This window comes from Acomys minous (assembly GCF_964271855.1).
Source record: "Acomys minous genome assembly, chromosome: 6".
In the NCBI taxonomy this organism is placed as follows: domain Eukaryota; kingdom Metazoa; phylum Chordata; class Mammalia; order Rodentia; family Muridae; genus Acomys; species Acomys minous.
The window spans coordinates 115,927,832-115,949,574 of NC_140487.1; the positions used below are offsets into that span (position 1 = coordinate 115,927,832).

Sequence of the window (21,743 nt, forward strand, 5' to 3'; positions counted from 1 at the left end):
CTCTGTCATAATTAGTTTAAATATATTTAATGCCATATTCAGCAGATCTCTGACAAGCCTGAGGGCCAGCATATCTGTGCTCAGTCCTTGTCTGTCTTTCGCTATCTGCTCTAAACTACATTTTACAAACATAAAACAGAATGTTATAATCTATTATCTGCAGGTAAGTGCTAGAGGACCACATCGGTCTAATTTTTAGCATATATGAATTGCTTGTTTTTAGCTATATATTGGCTTATTATTTTAGAAAACATCTGTGATTAACTGAGCTAGTACTTAACAAAACCATAAGCTTTAATTATCCTAAATAGTTTGTGATAGTAGCTTTTTAAAAGGAATGGAACTGTATATAGCATTTTTTAAAGAATTCCATAGGCACGATACCTTAAAAGAGTTGATACATGGAATGCTGTAATCTAAATATAACCTTAATTTTGTATCAGTATACAAAGATTTGACAACCAAAAACCATCTACCCCAGCTAGGGAATGAGGCATCATTACCTTGGAATTGTTCCGTTAACTATCTGACAACCGATTCACTGATACAGCTGACCATAAACTGCATCAGTTGTTAGTACAACTTTAAATCTATCTCTGAACTAATATCAAAGGAAACTTTTAATCATAGATATAGCTCATTTATGGACTGGCAACCTTGCTGATTCTACCACATCTCATCATTAAGACTGAACAGCAAAAGCTAGCTTAAAGGACAGAGGTTGTCCTTGGTGCTAGGCAAGGCATCTGAATAAGGTTGGCAGCCTTCAGTAGAGAGGCTTGAGTCTCCCACAACCAAAATGGCTGCCAGTCATGTGACTGCCCTCAGCCAAGATGGCAGAGAGGCTATGGCAAGATGGCACCCAGCCATGTGACTGCCCTTAGCCAAGATGGCAGAGAGGCTATGACGCTATCCTTTTAATCACTGAATCAACATGGTGGCCAACCAAGTGGTGTTAGAGGCTGTGGTGGGCAATTTAAAAACAGCCATATTCAGAAAATAATGCCTCAGGAAGCAATTTTTACATTATTGAGAATGAAGGTAAAATATAACCATAAATTTAGAAGACAAAATCCAAATTTTAACAGCGTAAACAATTGAATATCTCTAAAATTAATATTTTTAAACTTAAAGTATATTTTAGAATTACCTAGTTCCAAAGTCTGCAATACAGCAGTCTGTTAATCTGAATTAACCTTTATAACAAGCAGAGAGCTCATTATGGCCAAGAGGCTCTAAAATTGTTACCATATACCATGTGGCTATCTCAAGATGGTAGAGTCACATGGCAGGCTACAGATCACATAGTCCACATGGTTGCTACTTAAAAACATCCATGTTACAAATACATAAACACATATATGTTCTAAACAAGCATTTGAATTTAAATTTTAAACATCATACTCAATAAGCAAATTATAAATCTTTAGATAAGAGTTCACAGTATAATCTTAAGCTATATAGCCTGGAGGTGCAGCTTTAATACCTTATTAAAGAAACATTGTTTTAAATCCTATCTTTTATAAGTCTAGTTTTAAATACAGGACAATAATTACATAAAAAACCTTAATTCAAAAGTACCTTTAGAGACCTGTTGGCTTATGCCACTTGCTGCTTAGAATGGCTCCAACCCTAGCTTACACGTTTAAGTTAACCTTTTTGTTAAAGATCTTTTTAACCATCTTCAATAACCAGTAATTTATAAGCAAAGTGGACAGAGCACAATAAATGTGTACATTTAAATAAAATAAGTCCAATCAAACATATAGTAGACACATACATTAATACATTTAGGATAGACAGGCAAAACTATTTTTTACTTTCTCTAGCTGAAATTGCATGGGAAAAGTACCTTATCACCTGTTAAACACAATCGATGCAGGCAGGAGCTGGGGCTTTCCCCTGGTGTCCCAGATCAGGTGACCAGTGTACCATACTTGGGGGGGGGGGCGGGTGGCCAGGCTTGCAGCCAGACTGCAAGCTGAAGAAAGCTTTCACCAAGGCCAAACACCAGCCGCCCCAAAGCCCTGCAGTTCCTGTGTCCTCCTGATGCTTCTTCAGTACAAGTGGTTGGGCATTTTAAAAGACAAGGAGGGAGCCAGGCATGGTGGCGCACGCCTTTAATCCCAGCACTCGGGAGGCAGAGGCAGGCGGATCACTGTGAGTTCGAGGCCAGCCTGGTCTACAAAGTGAGTCCAGGACAGGCAAGGCTACACAGAGAAACCCTGTCTCGAAAAACCAAAAAAAAAAAGACAAGGAGGGAGTAGGCAGACCTTTGCAACCCTGCTTCACCCCTCTCCAAACGTCGCACACTCAGGTGTCTCATATCAGCAAAGATCCAATAGCCCCCATGTTTGGGGCAGGGGTTCTTGGAGGGCCCTCCATGCTTGGGACAGGGCCTCCCCACCCAGAATTCAGCACCACCCAAGTGTTCAAGCAGGAAGTGGAAGGCAGTAGGCTCAAGCTGCCATGCTTGAGGCCTGGCCCATTTCTAGAACTGAGATGGTTACAAGCAAGCAGAAACACAAAAGGACTACACAAACAGAAATGTCCCAGTACGGCAAGAGGAAAGAGCCAAAATTGAGAACGGTAACTGTCCTGAGAGCCAGGGGGCTCCATCACATTCTTGTCAGAAACCAAACTCAAAGCAGCCTACCTATAATCAGGCTCTGCCTAAATCAGAAAACCAGACCTGGTCTGGATATCCTACAAAAGATTCTTAGTCACAAGAGTCACACAAAGACAAAAAAAAGAAAGAAAGAAACAAACAAACAAACAAAGCACTAACTAATAAGACGCTTGTTTGCTTGTCCAGCCTTAGAGGCTTCTCCCTGTTCAAGAGCTCCACCCTGGTTCCCAGAATGCAAGCTTCCAAATATCAAACGTCCCTATATGGTTCCCAGAAACTGCCCTAGGGACCCACACCCAAGTCCCCACAAGAAGTCTCCCAACGCCAGATGTCCTAATGTGCATATGGTTTAACTTGATAAGCAACACCACCTGCTTTGCAGTTTTTGCCTTTAAAACTAGCCTGTAACAGTCACTGGGGGTCTTTCACCTCCCGAGTGCTGAGGGACCCTGACACGTCAGAAATAAACCTTTACTTTTGCATCAGTGCTCTGTGTTTCGCGTGGTCTCTCGCGGCGACCCCCTTCCCGAGTTGGGCGTGAGGGTCCAACACTGACAAAACCAGACTTCCTGGCGGGCACAGGTAGTGAGACATTGGCATCTCACCATAGCACGGGAGCCACCCGCTTTATCTCCCAAACTTGAGGTTGTGTCCTTCTGTCTGTCAAAGTCTCAACACTACACACACAGTCTCAACCACGACTATACACATACACAAAACAGTCGTCAGACACACAAACAAGTTCACCTCCCTGCTTTGAGAGGAGACGAAAGTACCGGCTCAGCCACTGAGAAAGCGTTCAGTAGCCAGATCCGGTAATAAACAGATGTGAAGCTCTAAGTCCTCCTGATGGGGGTCAGAGTCCTCCTCCTGATGGGGATAAAGTCCCTCCTGATGGGCTTTGAGGTCTCAGGGCAGGGGTCAGAGACCCCTCCTGATGGGGACCAAAGTACCCCCTGACGGGGTCTCGAACATCTTCCAGACTCCCGCAGCCGTGACTATACAGCGCATCCTCTAAGTCCCTCCTGGCTACCACAGATACAGAAATCCCGGGATACCTAGAAATGAAACTAAGGTAGTAGGAGAAGGAGGGGTAGTACGACGTCCTAGCCACCACATAGCACAAGTTGTTTTTTAAAGATTTGTTTATGTATTTATTTATTATACAATGTTATGCCTGCATGTACGCCTGTACACCAGAAGAGGGCACCAGATCTCCTTATAGATGGCTATGAGCCACTATGTGGTTGCTGGGAATTGAACTCAGGACCTGTGGAAGAGCAGAGTTTCTCTGTGTTAGCATCCCTGGCTGCATTGGAATTTACTCTGTAGTACAAACTGGCCTCCAATTCAGAGATCTGCCTGCCTGGCCCTGGAGCGCTGGTATTAAAGGCTGCACCACCATACCAGGCTTACATAACAATGTTTTTAATAGTGCTTAGCATCTGCTTTGTGTTACAAGGAGAGTTAGGAGCCAGGTGTGGTGGTGCTGTGAGTTCGAGGCCAGCTTGGTCTACAAAGTGAGTCCAGGACAGCCAACGATAACACAGAGAAACCCTGTCTCAAAAAAAACAAGCTGGGTATGGTGGCACATGCTTTTTTTTTTGTTTGTTTTGGTTTGGTTTTTTGTTTTTTTTGTTTTTTGTTTTTTGGTCTTTTGAGACAGGGTTTCTCTGTGTAGCCTTGGCTGTCCTGGACTCACTTTGTAGACCAGGCTGTTCTCGAACTCACAGCAATCCACCTGTCTCTGCCTCCTGAGTGCTGGGATTAAAGGAGTGCGCCACCACGCCTGGCTCGGCACATGCTTTTAATCCCAGCACTCAGAAGGCAGAGACAGGTGGATCGCTGTGAGTTCGAAGCCAGCCTGGTCTACAGAGAGAGTTTCAGGTCAGCCAAGGCTACACAGAGCAACTTTGTCTCAAAAAACCAAAATAATAATAATAATAATAATAATAATAATAATAATAATAATAATAATAATAATATAAAAACAAGGAGAGATGAGTCCCCATTATTTGTCTCACTATCTCACTCCTGCTGAGCTAAATAAATCCCCGGCTTCTTCTTTTTTCTTTTTCAAGACAAGGTTTCTCTGTGTAGCCTTGGCCGTCCTGGACTCACTTTGTAGACCAGGCTGGCCTCGAACTCACAGCGATCCGCCTGCCTCTGCCTCCCGAGTGCAGGGATTAAAGGCGTGCACCATGATGCCAGGCTAAATCCCCAGCTTCTTTTGTTTGCAGTTTTTTCCTTTTCTTTTTGTGAAACAAAGTCTCACCTGTGGGCTGGAGAGAAAGCTCAGAGGTTAAGGGCATTGACTGCTCCTCTAAAGTCCCGAGTTCAACTCCCAGCAACCACATGGCGGCTCACAGCCATCTATAGTGAGATCTGATGCCCTCTTCTGGCCTGCAGGTGTACATGAGGGAGAACACTGTATACATAATAATAAATAAGCACATCTTAAAAAACAAAAACAAACAAACAAAAAGAAATCCCCAAACAAAAACAAAGTCTCACCTGTAGTTCAGGATGGCCTAAAGCTGTGTAGCCCAGGCTGGTCTCAAGACCATCACAACCATCTTTAAAAATACACCTAGTAGTTGGTGTGAGAATGTGTGTTTTGGGACAGGCTGGCGATGTAGCCCAAGCTAACCTTAAACTCATGATTCTCCTGCCTCAGCCTCTTGGCTACAGGAACTACTCTGGCATGCTGACTGATGTGGACAGCTAGAATTTTATCAGACAGTACCCAACTCTTCATATTATTTTGAGTAGCTACCATATCAAGCAACTTAATTCTGGCGTGATTTGTTGCATAATGAGAGCTGGTCATGAAAGAAGAGTGCCCAGTGCCCACCTGGGAAGCACGGAAATGCTATTTTATATCTAAAAAATCACAGAGCCCTTTAAGCAAATACCAAATGATTTTTACCCGTACGGATGGTAGCGGTACAAATGTCTTATCTGAAGTCCATAAAACTCTTTGAAATGGACTTAAGAGACAGGCTTATCTAATGGCCACTGACCTGCTCCCGGAGGTGGGATTATACTCCCCTGAGCAGATGTCAAAGAATAAAAAGAAAGAAAGAACAAAGAAAAGCTAAATTGTAAGTGGTCCCTTTTCTCTGCTAGCCCAACCCCTGGTGGGCGTGGTCATAGAAGGCTACTTAAAGGGAAGGATACCCTTGGGACCCCATAGCCTCCAGCCACTGGCTTCAGTCTTCACAAATAGTCTGCATCTCTCCCTGTCTTTGCCTTCCTTGGCATTGTCATGGCGCGGTCCCTGCCCAGCACTGTGCTGGGTGTCAGGGAGATAGGATGGAGCTTGGATGAAACTGCCAGCGCCAAGGCGGTGCGCACCTTCGCGCAGCGGGGCCACACCGAGATAGACACCGCCTTCATGTATGCAGATGGCCAGTCTGAGACTATCCTAGGCGGCATGGGGCTCGGGCTGGGCTGCAGCGGCTGCAAAGGTAATTGTCACGCGTGCCATAGCGAGCAGACTTGATTCCTCCCAGTACAGCTGCCCACCCCTACCCCTTCACCTCCCCACCTTACCCCTACCCCCTACCCCTAACCCCGCTCCTGGGACTTGATCTCACCTTGTCACAAACCAAGAGCTCTGAGAACCACAAAATCCGCAGGCTAGCTTTACACAGCTCCACTGTCTCCTCCCCTTCTTCCAGAAAAGCTGCCTAGGACCCTCTCCTTACAGTACACCAACCCTGGCTCAGCCAAATTCCACGTGGCTAGCCAGTCTCTGGGGCATTGAGAAAACTGGGAGTCTTGCACTGGGAGTGCTGCCTCTCCCAATTAGTCCCCAGCAGGTAGGTGCCTCTGACAGCCTTCACCTGATGGACTCCCCGATTTTGCAGTCAGCACAGCCCCAGCAGATCCCCAGCACAGACTTTGGACCATGCAAATAGATCTGCTTTCTTATTGCATGTCTGCTCAGAACCCTGTACTTTGCTCCAAATTCTGGGTGCCTGTTGTTTTAGCAGTGGCTTCAGTTTTATGAAGGAGTAGCTCCTCAACTGGCATAGGGAAATGAAATGACACAGCCTGTGGGAGTCTCTTCAACCATCATAGCTGGAGGGAGTTACCATAGTTGAGAGGCAAGAAAGCAGCTTGGTTCTTTAATGCCCAACTTGTGAAACCTTCAAAGACCACCAGGAATCAGCCTTATGCAAATCACACAGGGTCTAGTTTATTTCAAGCTCAGAGCCTGGAGCCTCAGCACCCTCTTGAGGAGGGAAGATGGCAGTCCCTAGAGCTAAGGGGAACAGTGTTTTTCAAGGAAAAAAACTGCAAGGGAGTGGGTTTCCAAGCCTTGCTGTTACAGATAGGTTAGGGGGATAGAGGAAAGTTTCCCTTTAATCTGATTGGCTGGGGGACCAGGGGTAACCAAGGGGATCAGGGCCCGACTGCGGGGGGTGGGGGTGGGGGGGTGATTTTTGATTTGTTCTGGTCACTCTAACCTGTAGCTCTGATTGGTTAGCCCGGGGTGCAGGCTCCTAGGCTCCTAGGATCAGTTACTAGCTGTGTGTTTGTGGCTCTCCTTGGAAACTCCAGGGGGAGGGGGGAGTTGTCAAGTTCTCAGGCCCTGAAGACAAAATGGCATTGGTTTGGTCTCTACAGTTCAACACAGCAAAACAGCCAGTGTTAGTTCAAACTTTGGGAATCTGACTTCAAGCGGTTTTTCCTAGGCATATTGTGCACGCACGGCACAATTTTGGAGAAAACATTCCTGGGGATTCATAAATCGGCTTGAGCGACAAAGTAAGCTAAATAAGGATTAGAAGTGACTACATTGAAACTCTTTATAAAGAACATGCCACATCTTCCATAGAGATAGTGTCTATAGACAGGCAGCAGTGGCACACACCTTTAATCCCAGCACTGGGGAGGCAGAAGGAGGTGGATTTCTGAGTTCAAGGCCATTGAGTTTTAGGACAGCCAGGGGGGGCGACAGAGAGAGAGAGGGGGGGGGGCGGGGAGAGGGAGAGGGAGGGAGGGAGGGAGGGAGGGAGGGAGGAAGAGAGGGAGAGGGAGAGCCAGTGTAGTCTCCACCACACTGATAGCCCAAGAGTCACCACGCTAGAATGCAAAGAATTCACATCTGCTTTCAGCCTTCTTGGCAGATAACAGGTTATGTGTTTCTTTCCTGAAAGGAATACTCCTGTGTGCTAGCATTTCAGGTTCCCAGAGAGGAAGCTAAGAAAAACTCTAGAAGGCTTGGGCACAGGGACAAAGACAACAAGATATGGCAATCCTGAGAGGAGTGGCTGTGGCCTACTTAAAGCTGCAGGTCAAATGTGTGGGGGGGGGCATAGGGGGGGAGTAAGTAAATGTCCTCAGCAGACTGCTGCCATCTGAAACGTTCGCACGTGCAGGAAGGTTCTGAATGGTTGGCCTGTGCTCCGCATTAGTTTATTTGTCTTTTTTTGAGACAGGGAGTGTTTTGTGGCTATATTTTCCATGAAATAGATTTTAGGAAGTCAGTGAAGCAATCAGGCATACATGGCATAGTATTGTCATTTTTGAGTTACCGGCTTGAATGAAACAATACAGGATACAGGATGTAAAGATGTTATTATTTTTAAGTTATTGGCTTGATATCAGTACGCATGTTTTGGGTTTTTTTTTTTTTTTTGTCAAAGGTCAATGTTTTCTCATTTAACTTTTGTCCAGGACCCATGTGTTGGGGGTGTGGGAATGAAGACAGTGTTTTCTTTTTCTTTTTTAGGTTTTTTTTTATATCTGAGTGTCACTATTTAAAGCTTTTTGAAACACTTTATTTTTATTTTTGTAAGCCATAACTAATGAATAATTTTTAGCCATGTTTCTTTTAATAAGTGGAGAAGACCAAGAGACCTTGGCAGTGAACTACGGGCCTGAACAGTCCCTGGCTGTGATCTCATGTTAGAGCGTTTCATTGACAAGTTTCATGTTTGAAGGGTCCTGGTATGGGAGGAAGGTTAGGAGAAAGAATAGAGACAGAATATGCCAACACGATGAGAAAAAGGAAGGCTGTAATCAATTATTCCTGGCAGGACCATCAGATCCTTTTAGGAGGCTCTCCCTGGGCAGGGGTCGGGTTGTGTAACAGCATTGTGTCACACAGAATCCACTGGAGGGGGCGTGACAGGTTTGGTTTTTTTTTTTTAATTGTAGCTCGTAAATTTTTTGTTTGGCTGTGGAAATAGACATGAAGATTAGTTTGAGGACCCAAGGGAGACAAAGCAAAAGAAGAAACACAACACAAGCCAGGAATCCAATAGAAACTAACCAATGTAGCCAATTGCCAGGATTTAAGTTGGCAAGTCCCTCTCGTAAAGATGTAGCTAGGTCTTCTATTTTAAGAGAAGCCATGTGAGCATGGCAAATAGTAGTAATCTGTGCTCAAAGAGTTTGCATGTCCTGAGTAAGATCATTAATCTTTTAAATTCTTTTTTTTTTGGTTTTTCGAGACAGGGTTTCTCTGTGTAGCCTTAGCCATCCTGGACTCACTTTGTAGACCAGGCTGGCATCGAACTCACAGTGATCCGCCTGCCTCTGCCTCCCGAGTGCTGGGATTAAAGGTGTGCGCCACCACGCCCGGCTTAATCTTTTAAATTCTTAATAAATGATTCTTAGTAAGATTTTAATTGATAGTTTTATTATAATGGAAATGGTGTAACACACACATATTTAAAACTTGCCTGGCGTCAGGTAGATAACTGAACTTTGATCTTTTTTACTTCCTCCTCGAGTGCCAAAACCACATCTTCTAGAGTATTAATTTCTGTTTCTAACTTTTTAATCTATAATTTGCTGTTCAGCAGGGGCCTGGGAAATATTTTTATTTAAGTTACTGACAAAATGAGCAGTTTGTGCTTTTGAGACCCATGTAGCAGTTGACATTGTAAGGGTTGTAGGGATGGCTATCAGGGCTCTAATTCTTAGAATAAGAACAGCAACAAATATCTTAGGCCTAATGACTTCACTGACCTTTTCCAAAGTTTGTAGAGCCGTATTATTGAACCATGGATCTTTTTTAAGGTCCACTGGCAGCACAACATATTTTGGTCTTTTTAAAAGCAACATGATAGGGCTGGAGAGATGGCTCCGTGGTTAAGAGCACTCTCTGTTCTTCCAAAGGACCTGAGTTCAAATCCCAGCACCCACATGGCAGCTCACAACTGTCTGTAACTGCAGTTCCAAGGGATCTGACACCTTCATACCAATGCACATAAAATAAAATTAAATAAATCATTAAAAAAAAAGCAACATGATAGAATAAGATATGCCTACAGAAGGATCTGTGCAGTTAGTGAGAACACATTTAGGGCAACGTATTTGAAAGGATTTTTTTATATTAATGATATGTAAATTTTGAGATTGTCCCTTCAAAATACCATATAGGTACCCAACACAAGCTCTAATAGCGATAGGCGGAGCATGTGTCTGCCTAGGTTCCCTTAATAGAAGCATGTTAGTTGCTGTGAACAGCCTGAATAACTCGGGGAATAAGTGAATCTCTTTATCTGTAGAGTAACTAACATAAACGGGTTCTATCTGGCCTGTAGAACTCTATCTTTTTATAGGCTCAGGTGGAGGAACATAGTTACCAAAGACAAGATTATAAGTTGAGTTGATGGTTATAGTCAGGGTTAGGAAATACAATAGAATAATCAAAAATTTTAATATCTGAATTACTAGGAACATAAGTAGATGTTCCAGTATGATCATAACTACATTGTAACCCACAAAGGACTAGAATCCTGCTCTGGCAGAGACTACCAAGTTCAGTCCTTGTTACGTTTTCACACACGGCTTTGGGAAAGGAGGTACAAAGTAACTTTTATTATAATTGAAATAGTCTAAAGTTATAAGCCCAATTTTCTACATGAGTTGTTCTCTTAACCTCCCATAAGTGGATGATAAAGTCGCAGGGCGTGGTGAACGATCTGGCGCATCAGCTAGGAAAGTGCGGTAGCTAAGAGGTTGACATCCTGCCCGGGCGTGGGCTAATGGAGCTACACAGAGAGGGGCAGTGTCTGACATTCCTTCATAGGCCACTACAGAAGACGTCAACGTTGAGTCAAAACCTTAAAAAAAGGTCTTCCCGAGATTTGAGTATCATGAGTCACGACTCGAATATGTGACTCCTCCCTACAACCCACGGGATGAAGCCGAGGGGCATTAGGACCATAAGCCCAACATGAGTCTCCTGAAACGCATACCACCCGCAGAGCAAGAATCGTAAGCATTGCCAAGAATATATTCCCTGGCGTAGGGGGTTTTCCCAGGGCAGCGGAGGTCTGTAGGGCATCAGCGCTGAGAGTCTGGATCTGACCCTGTGTCGGAGGTTGATCTTCCGCTGACCCGTGAGGCAGTGAAGAGTCAGTCTGAGACTGGCTGAGATTGAGATTCTTCATCTGTGATATTGTCTGAAGTTTGTTTTTGTTTGTTTGTTTTGTTTTTGTTTTCTCTCTCTCTCTTCTTGACAAAGGCCTTTTGATTGAAAGGTCCGACCAGCCGATCTGGGATCCGGATGGGTGATTTTGTATTCTGTGGAAACACAAATATATCCTCTTCCCAAGGTGATTAAGACATCCGGCCCTTTCTAGGTGCCGACTAACAGATCTTTTTCTATTATCATAGGTGTAGCAGTAGATTGGAGAGGTGCCTAATTTTTGGGTATGGGAGTTAGACTTTTATCAACTGTGTTAAGATGATTAATAGTAAACAAGGCATGGTTAAGTAATTGATGTGGGGAATAGTAGTGACCATTTCTCTTTGAGTCTTTGAAGCAGTATCTTTCTGTTCTGATGAGTCCTTTCAATAATTGCCTGACCCTTGTGCATTATAGGGAATACCTGTTGTATGTTCAATTTCCATTGTGCACAGAATTTAGAAAAGGCTTGTAAGGTATAAACTGGGCCATTGTCAGTTTTTATTGTTATTTTGTTTTGTTTTGTTTGTTGTTGTTGTTGTTTTATAATCCCAAAATAGAAAAACAGGTTAAAACATGTTGAGTCACATCCTTTACTGCTTCACTATCCACTGTCACATGTACATAAGCCAATTTTCCAAATTCAGGGATATGGGTAACATCCATCTGCCAGAGGATCTGAGCCTTCAGTCCCCTAGGATTAACTCCCATCTTTAGTGGATGATAATCATCAGGGCATTGTTCACGGTTTTTTATAATTTGTCTAGCTTGTTCCCTGGTGCTATTAAACATTTCTTTTCAAAGCTAAAGTATTTTGGTGGTATAAAGCATGACTATCAATAGCCTGTTCTAACAATCTTGTGATAATATGTTATTTTTGTTTGTTTGTTTGTTTGTTTGTTTGTTTTGGTTTTTCGAGACAGGGTTTCTCTGTGTAGCCTTGACTGTCCTGGACTCACTTTGTAGACCAGGCTGGCCTCGAACTCACAGCGATCCGCCTGCCTCTGCCTCCCAAGTGCTGGGATTAAAGGTGTGTGCCACCATGCCCGGCCCGATAATATGTTCTTTAGTGAGCATATCTGCCATATGATTGCCTAAAGATAATGGTCCTGGTAGCTTAGTATATGTCTCCTAATGTGTCCAATGTAGATCCTTTTTGGTTGCTCCTGGAACAATTTTTTGTAATTTCTGTAACAGCAGGATGATTTTTTTGAGTTTCCAGACACTAAGGCAGTTTCAATATCTGGAAAAAGATGAACGATATATTTGGAATCTGTATAAAGGTTATATGTTTTATGTAAATTTGTTAGAGCTGTGATGACTACAATGATCTCTGTTTGTTGAGTGGAAATTTGTTGTGACCTTTTTATAATTGGGGGTGGGCTCTATCTTTAACATATACTGTTGAAGTTCTATTTGAGGATCCATCAGTAAAAACCAAAAGGGCTCCTGCTATAGGGTCCTTTGTTATTTTTGAAGGAAAAGGAATGTCTGTCTCTTCCACAAATTTGAATATAGGATGCTGAGGTATAAGAAATATTATTCGACCCATATAATATGATAGAGCAATTCCCCAATTGTCACATGTTTGTAAAAGAATATCTAACTGTCCTTTATTACAAGGAATAGTTATTTTTTGTATTTCTTTTCTAAGTAACCCTTGAGATCTTAATCTTTTTCAAATAGTTAATTGGCTACACATATATGGATAGGAAGAAACCATTTTTACTTGCATATGAGGCAAATAAATCCACTCTAAAATCCCATCCTGTCAGAGGCAAGCAGTAGTAGGCTTATAGTTAGTTTTTAATATAATGAGAGACCAAGGCTTAGTATAATTAATTTGTTGTATTCTGGCATCTTGGATCTTCTGTTCTCTTAGTTTTTGTTGTAAGGCTTTTTGAGTCAACTGTCTGGGAGGTCTTGGATCCGGATCTCCTTTCAGAGTTTCAAATGGATGCTATAATTGTCCATTAGTCATTTTTTAAATAGGGTCTAATCCAATTTATATTTTCCAATAATTTGTGAAAATCATTAAGTGTTTTTAATTTATCAATCCTAAGTTGTAACTTCTGTGATATAATAAAGTTGTCATAGATAGTTTCCCCCAAGTAACTAATTGGTCTGTTATATATTGTCAGGGGCAATAACCAATCCATATTGCGTTAAAGACTCAATCATATCTTTAAGAATGAATTTAGTTTTTTTTTTGGTTTGTTTTTGGGGGGGATTTGTTTGTTTGTTTGTTTTTCTGAGACAGGGTTTCTCTGTGTAGCTTTGGCTGCCCTGGACATACTTTGTAGACCAGGCTGGCCTCGAACTCACAGCGATCCGCCCGCCTCTGCCTCCCGAGTGCTGGGACTAAAGGCGTGTGCCACCACTGCCGGGCTTGTTTTTTTGTTTTTGTTTTTGTTTTTAAATAAGAACATCATCCATATAATGTAAAATAAAAGCCTTCCCCTATTTACTTCTAACAGATTTTAATGTTTGATCTACAAATTTCTGACAAAGAGTGGGACTATTTTTCATTCCGTGAGGCAAGACTTTTCACTGACATCTTTGATAAGGTCTCTGAACGTTAACTGAAGTTATACTACATGTAAATTTATGAGAATCTTTAGGATGTAATTTAATAGTGAAAAAACAATCTTTCAGATCTATAACAATAATATAATAACCTTTCTGAATAGGTACAGGAGAAGGGAGGCCAGGTTGAAGGGCCCCCATATCATGCATTGTCTTATTTACAGCTCTTAAATCTTGTCAAAACCTCCTTTTCCCTGATTTTTTTCTTTTTTTCTTTTTTAATTTATTTATTAAGTATACAGTGCTCTGTCTGCATGTATGTACTCCTGCAGGCCAGCAGAGGGCGTCGGATCACATTGTAGATGGCTGTGAGCCACCATGTGGTTGCTGGGAATTGAACTCAGGACCTCTGGAAGAGCAGGCGACGCTCTTAACCACTGAGCCATCTCTCCAGCCCCTGATTTTTTTCTTAATAACAAACATGGGAGTATTTCATGGACTATTTGATCCTTCTATATGTCCTGTATCTAATTGTACTTTAACAAGTTGTTCTAATGCCTGTGTTGTTGTTGTTGTTGTTGTTGTTTCTTGTGTTATGGGCCACTGATTAATCCAAACAGGCCTTTCATTTATCTATGAAATTTTATGGTTATTAGAGGTCTTTGGTTATTTCCTGAGTCCAGGCTACCACTTTAGTAGACCCAAACCCCCTCTTTGTCTCTATCTCATTTTAAAATTAGATTAGACAGTTGAACACAGGGAAAACCACAGAATCTGGGTCACTCGCTGATTTTTGTGTAATTGCACAGTTTTATTGAAAGGCCTAATCATGATTTTTACATCCCCCTGGAAGTCAGAGTCAATTACTCCCGAGAAGACTTTAAAGATTTTTTTTTATAGTTTGAACTCCTTTCTATTATAAGGTCAAAAGTACCTGATGGTAATGGTCCATTAAATCTTGTCCCTACCAACCGTATTTCCTAATAAAGAGAAAGCAGATTCTCTCTCTCTCTCTCTCTCTCTCTCTCTCTCTCTCTCTCTCTCTCTCTCTCTCTCCCCTCCTATTTATACCCTCTCAGAGTCTGCACAAGGATGTTTTCCAGCTGGCAGAGACCAGGTACCCTCTCACCACGCTGTTATCAGCTGTGAATAAGCTAAAGGCAATGTCACATCCCACGCTTGGGATCATATTTACATTGTGTTTAAATAACATGACCAAAACCTTCACTACAGGACTGGCTAGAGAGTGAGCCCCGGGACTTGTCTGTCTTCTCTCCCCAGCAAGGGAGTTTCAAGACAGCCCTGCCAAGCCCTGCTTCCTCATTTGTCTCTTACTTGCACAGTGAGCACTTTACACATGAAACTGCCCCCACCCAGCTCTTAACTTCTATTGTTCCCCCCTCCCACAGTGAAAATTGCCACAAAGACTGTTCCCTCTCTTGGGACTTCAAACCATCTTGACAATATCCGGTTCCAGCTGGAGACGTCACTGAAGCGGCTGCAGTGTCTCCGCGTGGACCTCTTCTACTTACACGAACCAGACCACAGCACCCCCATAGAGGAGACACTGCAGGTCTGCAACCAGCTGCATCAGGAGGTGAGGGTGGCCCCTGAGCCCTCTGACCCTTTCATCTTTACCCTGCCAGGAGAGTGAGTGCTGGGAACACACAGCAGAGCTGGGCACAGACCTCACTCCAGGCTCCCCACTCAGTCAGTCTCTCCTTCCTGGTCTCCTGGGCTGAGCTGGGCTGTGATGCAGCCTCTCCCTGAGCTGGGCTGTGATAAAGGCTCTCTCCTATAGGGCAAGTTTGTGGAGTTTGGCCTGTCCAACTATGCCTCCTGGGAGGTGGCTGAGATCTGTACCCTGTGCAAGAAAAATGGCTGGATCATGCCAACTGTGTACCAGGTGAGAGGAACCTAGTGTGCCGGGATCAATCAGACTTTGGGGTCCAAGGTTGTGCTGATCCTGGATCTTTGGGCATAACCACAGACTAGGTGGTTATAAACCACAAACTCCCCATCACTAGGTCTATGCCCTGATTGTCAAGGTCCAGATTGTTAAGGTACATTTGGAGTCTCTTTTCTTGACACATGTCCCCTCCTTTCCATATATCTCTCTGCAGGGCATGTACAACGCCACCACCAGGCAGGTGGAGAAGGAGCTCATCCCCTGCCTCAGACACTTTGGACTGAGGTTCTACGCCTACAACCCTTTGGCTGGTATGGGTTGCCATGGGGACGTCCCCTGTGGGTGGGTGGGCATGCCCTGCCCTTCTTTATGAAGCACGGCCATAGGAGATGCCAATCCAGGCCCTAGGAATCAGGGAGCCTTGACAAGGGGGTGCCTGGGTCCTCTTCTTTCCAGGCTCCCTCCTGCTCCTCAGTTCCTTCCAAAGAGCTATCAGGTCGCTTTTGGGAGGAGTCTGGGCCAGGGTTCCATTCCTGTCTCCCCACAGGAGGCCTGCTGACTGGCAAATACAGATACGATGTGAAAGATGAGGAGCAGCCTTTGAGCCGCTTCTTTGGGAAGAAATGGGATGATTTCTACAGGGACTGGTAAGCTGAGGTGGGGCCTGTGTCTGGGCAGGAAGCTCATACTCCAGTACCTACATACAAACTCATTCTTAATCGCTTGCGTACCTATGGTACATTGTTGATCTGGGACAAGAAGATCACCGGGCTTGATGGCTGTCACCCAAGGCCCAGGTTCAGTAAAAGACCAAGTTTATGTATTTATCTGTTTGCTCATGTGCATGGATGCTTTTGCATGCAGGTCTGTGCACCACAATCATGCAGTACCTAAGGAGGCCAAAAGAAGGCATCAGATCACCTTTTTTTGTTTTCTTTTGTTTTTCCAGACAGGTTTTTTTGTGTAGCCCCTCTCTGACTGTACTGGACTCCATTTGTAGACCAGGTTGGTCTTGAACTCACAGAGATCTGTCTGCCTTTGCCTCCCAAGTGCTGGGATTAAAGGCGTGCGCCACCCCGCCCGGCCAACAGATCGCCTTGACACTGGAGTTACCGAAGGATATTAGCTGCCACGTGGGTGTTGGGAATGGATCCTCAGTTGTCCGGAAGAGTGATCAGCTCCCTTAACTCAAAGCCATATCTCCAGCACTAAGATGTCCCATTTTAAATATGTACAGTAGACAGTGCTAGATCTGGACACTGGCATTTTTCTCTGGCCTTTGTGTGCACAGTTCTGTATATACGCATATTCAACCCCAGTACACAAATCAAATAAGATGAATTTAGGAAAAATGGTGTTGGTGATATAGCTCAATGGAAGAGTGCTTGTGTAGCAAGTTCTAAGTCCTGGGTTCAGTCCTCAGTTTCAAGAAGAAAAGGAACAAACAGAAAAGTTGTACTAAGGAAACATTCAAAGCTGGGTGATGGTGAGGCACGCTATCATCCCAACATTTGGAAAGAAGAAGAAGAGGAGGAGGAGGAGGAGGAGGAGGAAGAGGAGGAATTAGCAAGATTGTAGACCATAATATACACACAGTGACAATCAAAAGGAAATTCTCTCCTGCACCATTCTTTTTTTCTTAGACAGGGCTCACTATGTAGCCCAGGCTAACCCAGAACACATGAACTTTCTTCCTGTTGGAGCTTCCTAAGTGCTGGAATTAGATGTGTGTGCCACTATGGCCAGCCACTTTATAAATCTATATACAATAGCGTCTGCTCCCATATGATACATCCTGATCAGTTTCCCCTCACTCCACTCCTCCCTGCTCCCTCCCACCTCCCCTCTTTCCCAGATCCACTTTCCCTCCATTTCCCTTCAGAAAAGAGCAGGTCTCCAAAAGACAACAACTGACAAGAGACAACAAGACAAGGCAAAAGCCCCATATGGATGCTGGACAAGGCCTCCAATAGGAAGAAAAGAGTCCCAAGAGTAGGCAAAAAAAAATTTTTTTTTGAGACAAGGGTTCATGGGTTTATGTATCCCAGGCTGGTCTTGAACTTGCTATGTAGCTGAAGAAGACCTTGAATTTCTGACCCTCCTGCCTCTAGGTCCCTAGTGTTGCCATTACAGAGGAGTACCACCACAGACATTCTATGAAGAGATGGTACCTGAACTCAGAGCCTCCCACATAGTTAGGCAAGCATCGCACCAACTGAGATACATGCCTGACACCTGCCCCTCAGGACGGCAGGGATCAGCCTGTGCTCAAATGACACCAAGATACTGACATGTCTCCTCCCTTCCTCACCCAATGAGCTTCTGGAAGGAAGACTACTTTAAGGGCATTGACCTTGTGAAGAAGACCTTGAAGGCCACCTATGGCACCAGAGACCCAGGAATGACCTCAGCTGCCTTGAGGTGGATGTACCACCACTCACAGCTCCAGGTAGCCCAGCCATCCCTTGCCTGCTTGCTCAGCTTCTGCCACTTTAGGAAACCCAGAGTTGCCTTTAGGTTAATTCTGAAGAGCGTGCTTCTACTTCCCCGCTTTTCTGGAACCCTCTTCCTCTGCTTCTCATGGCATAGCTGCCTTTGTTCTTCCTACTCATCTGTGCCAGGCCTGGCACATAGCCTTGCCCCATGTCTACAGTACCTCTTAGACCTGAATCCACATTAACACTGGAGTCCACACAGTCGTGCAAAGGAGTAGAAAGCAATGTAAGGCTTTTTTCTTGGTGGTGGTGATGTGAGACAGGGTTTCTGTGTGTAGCCCAGGCTGTCCTGGACTCCCTTTGTAGATCAGGATGGCTTCAAACTCATGAGATCCACCTGCCTCTGCCTCCCTAGTGCTGGGATTACAGGTGTGGCTACCAATGTACCTTTAATTGCAACACATATAAGTCTTTCTCTTCAGGTAGGAACCCATCTCCTCTGGTCTGGGGGTCTGCATCTGGCTCATGAAGTCTTTTGGCTTCAGTCTTAGGCAATAACATAATGTCTGACATGCTTCCAAAGGGTGCTCCATAAGTGGGGCTAATAACAAATAGGAAAGGAGTGCATCTCAGAGAGGCAAAATACCTCAGGCATTTTTACAAACTGAAGAAGTCTTCAGCCTCCTCAGTTGAGAGCAGTGATGGTGCTGGAGGAAGGCTAAGGTACATAGTCTGTAGGTCCAACTGCCAGAGATACATCTAGTAATTTGGGGGAGTTTATGATGTAAACACACACAGATTCCCAAATGCAGCCAACAGACAGGCAAAGAGGGCAAGAATCAGGAGCCAGAAAAAAAGCTAGAATCTGGCTGTCTCTCCTTGCAGGGCTCCCTAGGGGACGCAGTCATCTTGGGCATGTCCAGCCCAGAACAGCTGGAGCAAAACTTGGCCGCCACAGAGGAAGGGCCCCTGGACCCAGCCGTCGTGGATGCCTTTGACGAAGCCTGGAGTATGCTTGCTCTCAACTGTCCCAACTACTTCAGATAGACAGTGGCGGCTCAAGCTGCCCAGGGCTTTCTTTCCCTCCACCTCTTGGAGTCAGGCCCTGGCTGTTTCTTGCCTTAAGCTGGCTTCCTGTGGTCTTTTTCTGCCAGTCTCCATCCATGCTGTGTCCTAGATTGCAGCCCTGATCACTTGCTGTCTCAATAAAGCAGGTGTCTGATTAGCCCCAGCCTGTACTGTTTCAGACTGTCACCTCTGCTGCTCAACACCTGCCCCCTCCCTCCTGCCTTGGGACCCATGAGAAAGTGTGGACCCAGGAGCTGGGGCTTCAGAGAGCATCGATGTGGGAGGCTCTCTCACTGTCTGGTAGGGCTCTCCTCACCATGTCCTCATGCAGCCTCACCCTTCACCCTTGTACACGCGACAGAGTGAGGTGGGAGTGCGTATGCACACCTGCTAATCGCAGCACCCAGGAGGCTGATGGGGGTGTTTGCTCCAAGTGTGAGGTCAACACTAAATATACTGTAAGTTCCAAGTTAGCCAGAGATACTTAATGAGACCCTTTCTCAGAAAGAAACATGAGCAATTAAAAGGGCACGGTGCTTGGAATCTTTCCTTCAGAATTGTCTTACAAAATCCTCAGAAGTGGGACAATTCAGTAAAATCCACAATTAAAGTCATCATAGTGTTGGCTTGGATCGCTTAATGATTCTACTTCATTAGGGATTTACTAAAGGAATTTCCTCCCTCACACCCTGACTACCCTAAATAGGAGGGAACAGAGATGAAGGAGAACAAGAATGAAGCCTTCTGGGTATCAGTTCCACGTGGAAATTCCCCTGGCATAATTCTCAGGAGTTTAGCAGATCCTCTATCCAACAGAAGAAGCCGCACTATCTGTGATCGGACTTGAAGGTCTCCAGTGAGACCGCTACCGCAGATCTGAAACTCCGGGTGCCTCTCCGGTTCCCCAATCTCCATCTCCTCTCTCTCCCCCACTTTGTCCTTCCAACTGATGGTCGGTTTTTTGTTTTTGTTTTTTTTTTTTTGCAATCCAATATCCCACCCCACCCCACTCCTGCCTGGAATCACCTGCCCCTGTCTTTTGTCTTGGGTTGATGCTTCCTCCATCTCAGTCTATACTAAGATGTTCATCAGTTGTAGAGACAAAGGCTCAGTGGGGTCAAGCATCCCAAGGCTGTTTTCACCTTGGGCCCAGACTAAGACAAGGTGACATTCTCTTCACACCAGGAAAAGAATGTAAGTATTGATCAGGATTCTGTACACTTGGTTTTCTTCCTTTGTTTTTAGAAAGCATCCCAAGTAGACCAAGTTGGCCTCAAACTTGCTATGTATTGTAAGATTCCAGGGGGCTTGGAAATAGCCATTGCGTTGTTAAGCTGAGCAAAGCCAGTAACGAGGGCAAACAAAGCAACAATAAACTGGGAAGGACAAGTTAAAAATTCTCCCTGCCCTCAGAACTTACTGTCCCTACCTCACCCTACTTAGAATTTTCTGCCCCTACCTCATCCTACTTAGAATTTACTACCTCAGTCAGCTATTGTTAGCCTATCACTCATTAATTAACCTTTGTAGCTAAGTTCCACTTCTGTATATGGTATATTAATCCTCAACTTTTGGGGAACAGGATCTTCCATCTCAGACCTCGATGTACCCTGGCGCATCGGCTCAATAAAATTCCTTTGCTTTTGCATCGACTCTGGACTCTGGCTCTCAGCCATGCTTCCAGGAATAGACTCTGGCGATTGGAGTCTAGCAGTATCTGAGGATGATCTTGAACTTGTGATCCTTTGTCCCAGATATTAGGACAGACTTGTGCCTCTGTGCCTGGTTTAACCTGAGAGCCAAACCCAGGGCTTCATGCATGCTGGGTAATCTGACCCAGACTAAAGCATTGTTTTTCAAGACAGGGTTTCTTTATATATATATATATATATATATATATATATATATATATATATATATATATATTTTTTTTTTTTTTTTTTTAAAGATAGACATAAGGTACCAGATACTATAGTATATGGAGTTTATTAAATGAGCACGGGGAGAGAAAGAAAGGGGGGACAGGTACCCCAGAGAGAGACAGAGACAGGAAGAGTAAGAATAAAAGGGGGTGGAGAGGAGAGAGAGAGAGAGAGAGAGAGAGAGAGAGAGAGAGAGAGAGAGAGAGAGAGAGGAAGAGGGGAGAAGGAAGAGAGGGCCACATGGGTGGTTTGTCCTTTTATATGGCCCTGGGCAGGGCCACGCCCCTGTGGCAGGTAAACAATGACATCATAGGTAGTCGAACTGAAGCAGAATCCTAACAATCTTACTTTTTCCTATAACTAAAAAATGAAGAACACTGGATTGTTTTTATATAAGGTAAGTTAAAGTATATAAATGTAGGTAAAGGAGAAAAGAGATAGAAAAAAGGCAATAGCAACAAATGTCCAAATTATATGGTGAAGAGGAAGGAAAAATTCTGTCCTGAAAGTTTAAGGTAGAGGGCAGGCTATGTCATCCAAGTCCTGCAGCTGACAGCGATGGAGGGGTGCTGGGGGAACCTGGAGCTGTTTGTCCCAGGCCTGGAGCACACCATTTCAGCCTTTTGAAGATGGATGGGGCAGGGAGCACAAAGTAATCATCTTAACTACTTCCTGCTGACAGTGGTGCGGTGATAGGGGATTTAAAAGGCTGAAATGTCGGTCAGGTTCTGGAAGAACAGACTGTTGCCTTTGCTGTCCAGGGTCTGAGAATATCTGTAGCTGGGAAGGGCAATGCATGTCCAGCTAGGAGGAACAATGC

General features: G+C 44.3%; 1 protein-coding gene across 1 annotated transcript in view; it reads left to right on the forward strand.

Annotated features, from left to right (window-relative positions):
- Window positions 1–5,806: 5,806 nt before the first annotated feature.
- The window catches only part of LOC311600687 (aflatoxin B1 aldehyde reductase member 2-like), a 55,665-nt gene continuing 39,728 nt past the window's right edge, over window positions 5,807–21,743 (forward strand). Inside the window, exons 1-7 of the mRNA XM_084787682.1 lie at window positions 5,807–6,099; window positions 14,999–15,186; window positions 15,391–15,495; window positions 15,713–15,809; window positions 16,046–16,145; window positions 17,818–17,947; window positions 18,819–19,086. Of these exons, the coding sequence (XP_084643808.1) occupies window positions 5,898–6,099; window positions 14,999–15,186; window positions 15,391–15,495; window positions 15,713–15,809; window positions 16,046–16,145; window positions 17,818–17,947; window positions 18,819–18,980 (984 nt within the window). The 5' untranslated portion in view covers window positions 5,807–5,897 and the 3' untranslated portion in view covers window positions 18,981–19,086. The remainder of the gene's footprint in view (window positions 6,100–14,998; window positions 15,187–15,390; window positions 15,496–15,712; window positions 15,810–16,045; window positions 16,146–17,817; window positions 17,948–18,818; window positions 19,087–21,743) is intronic.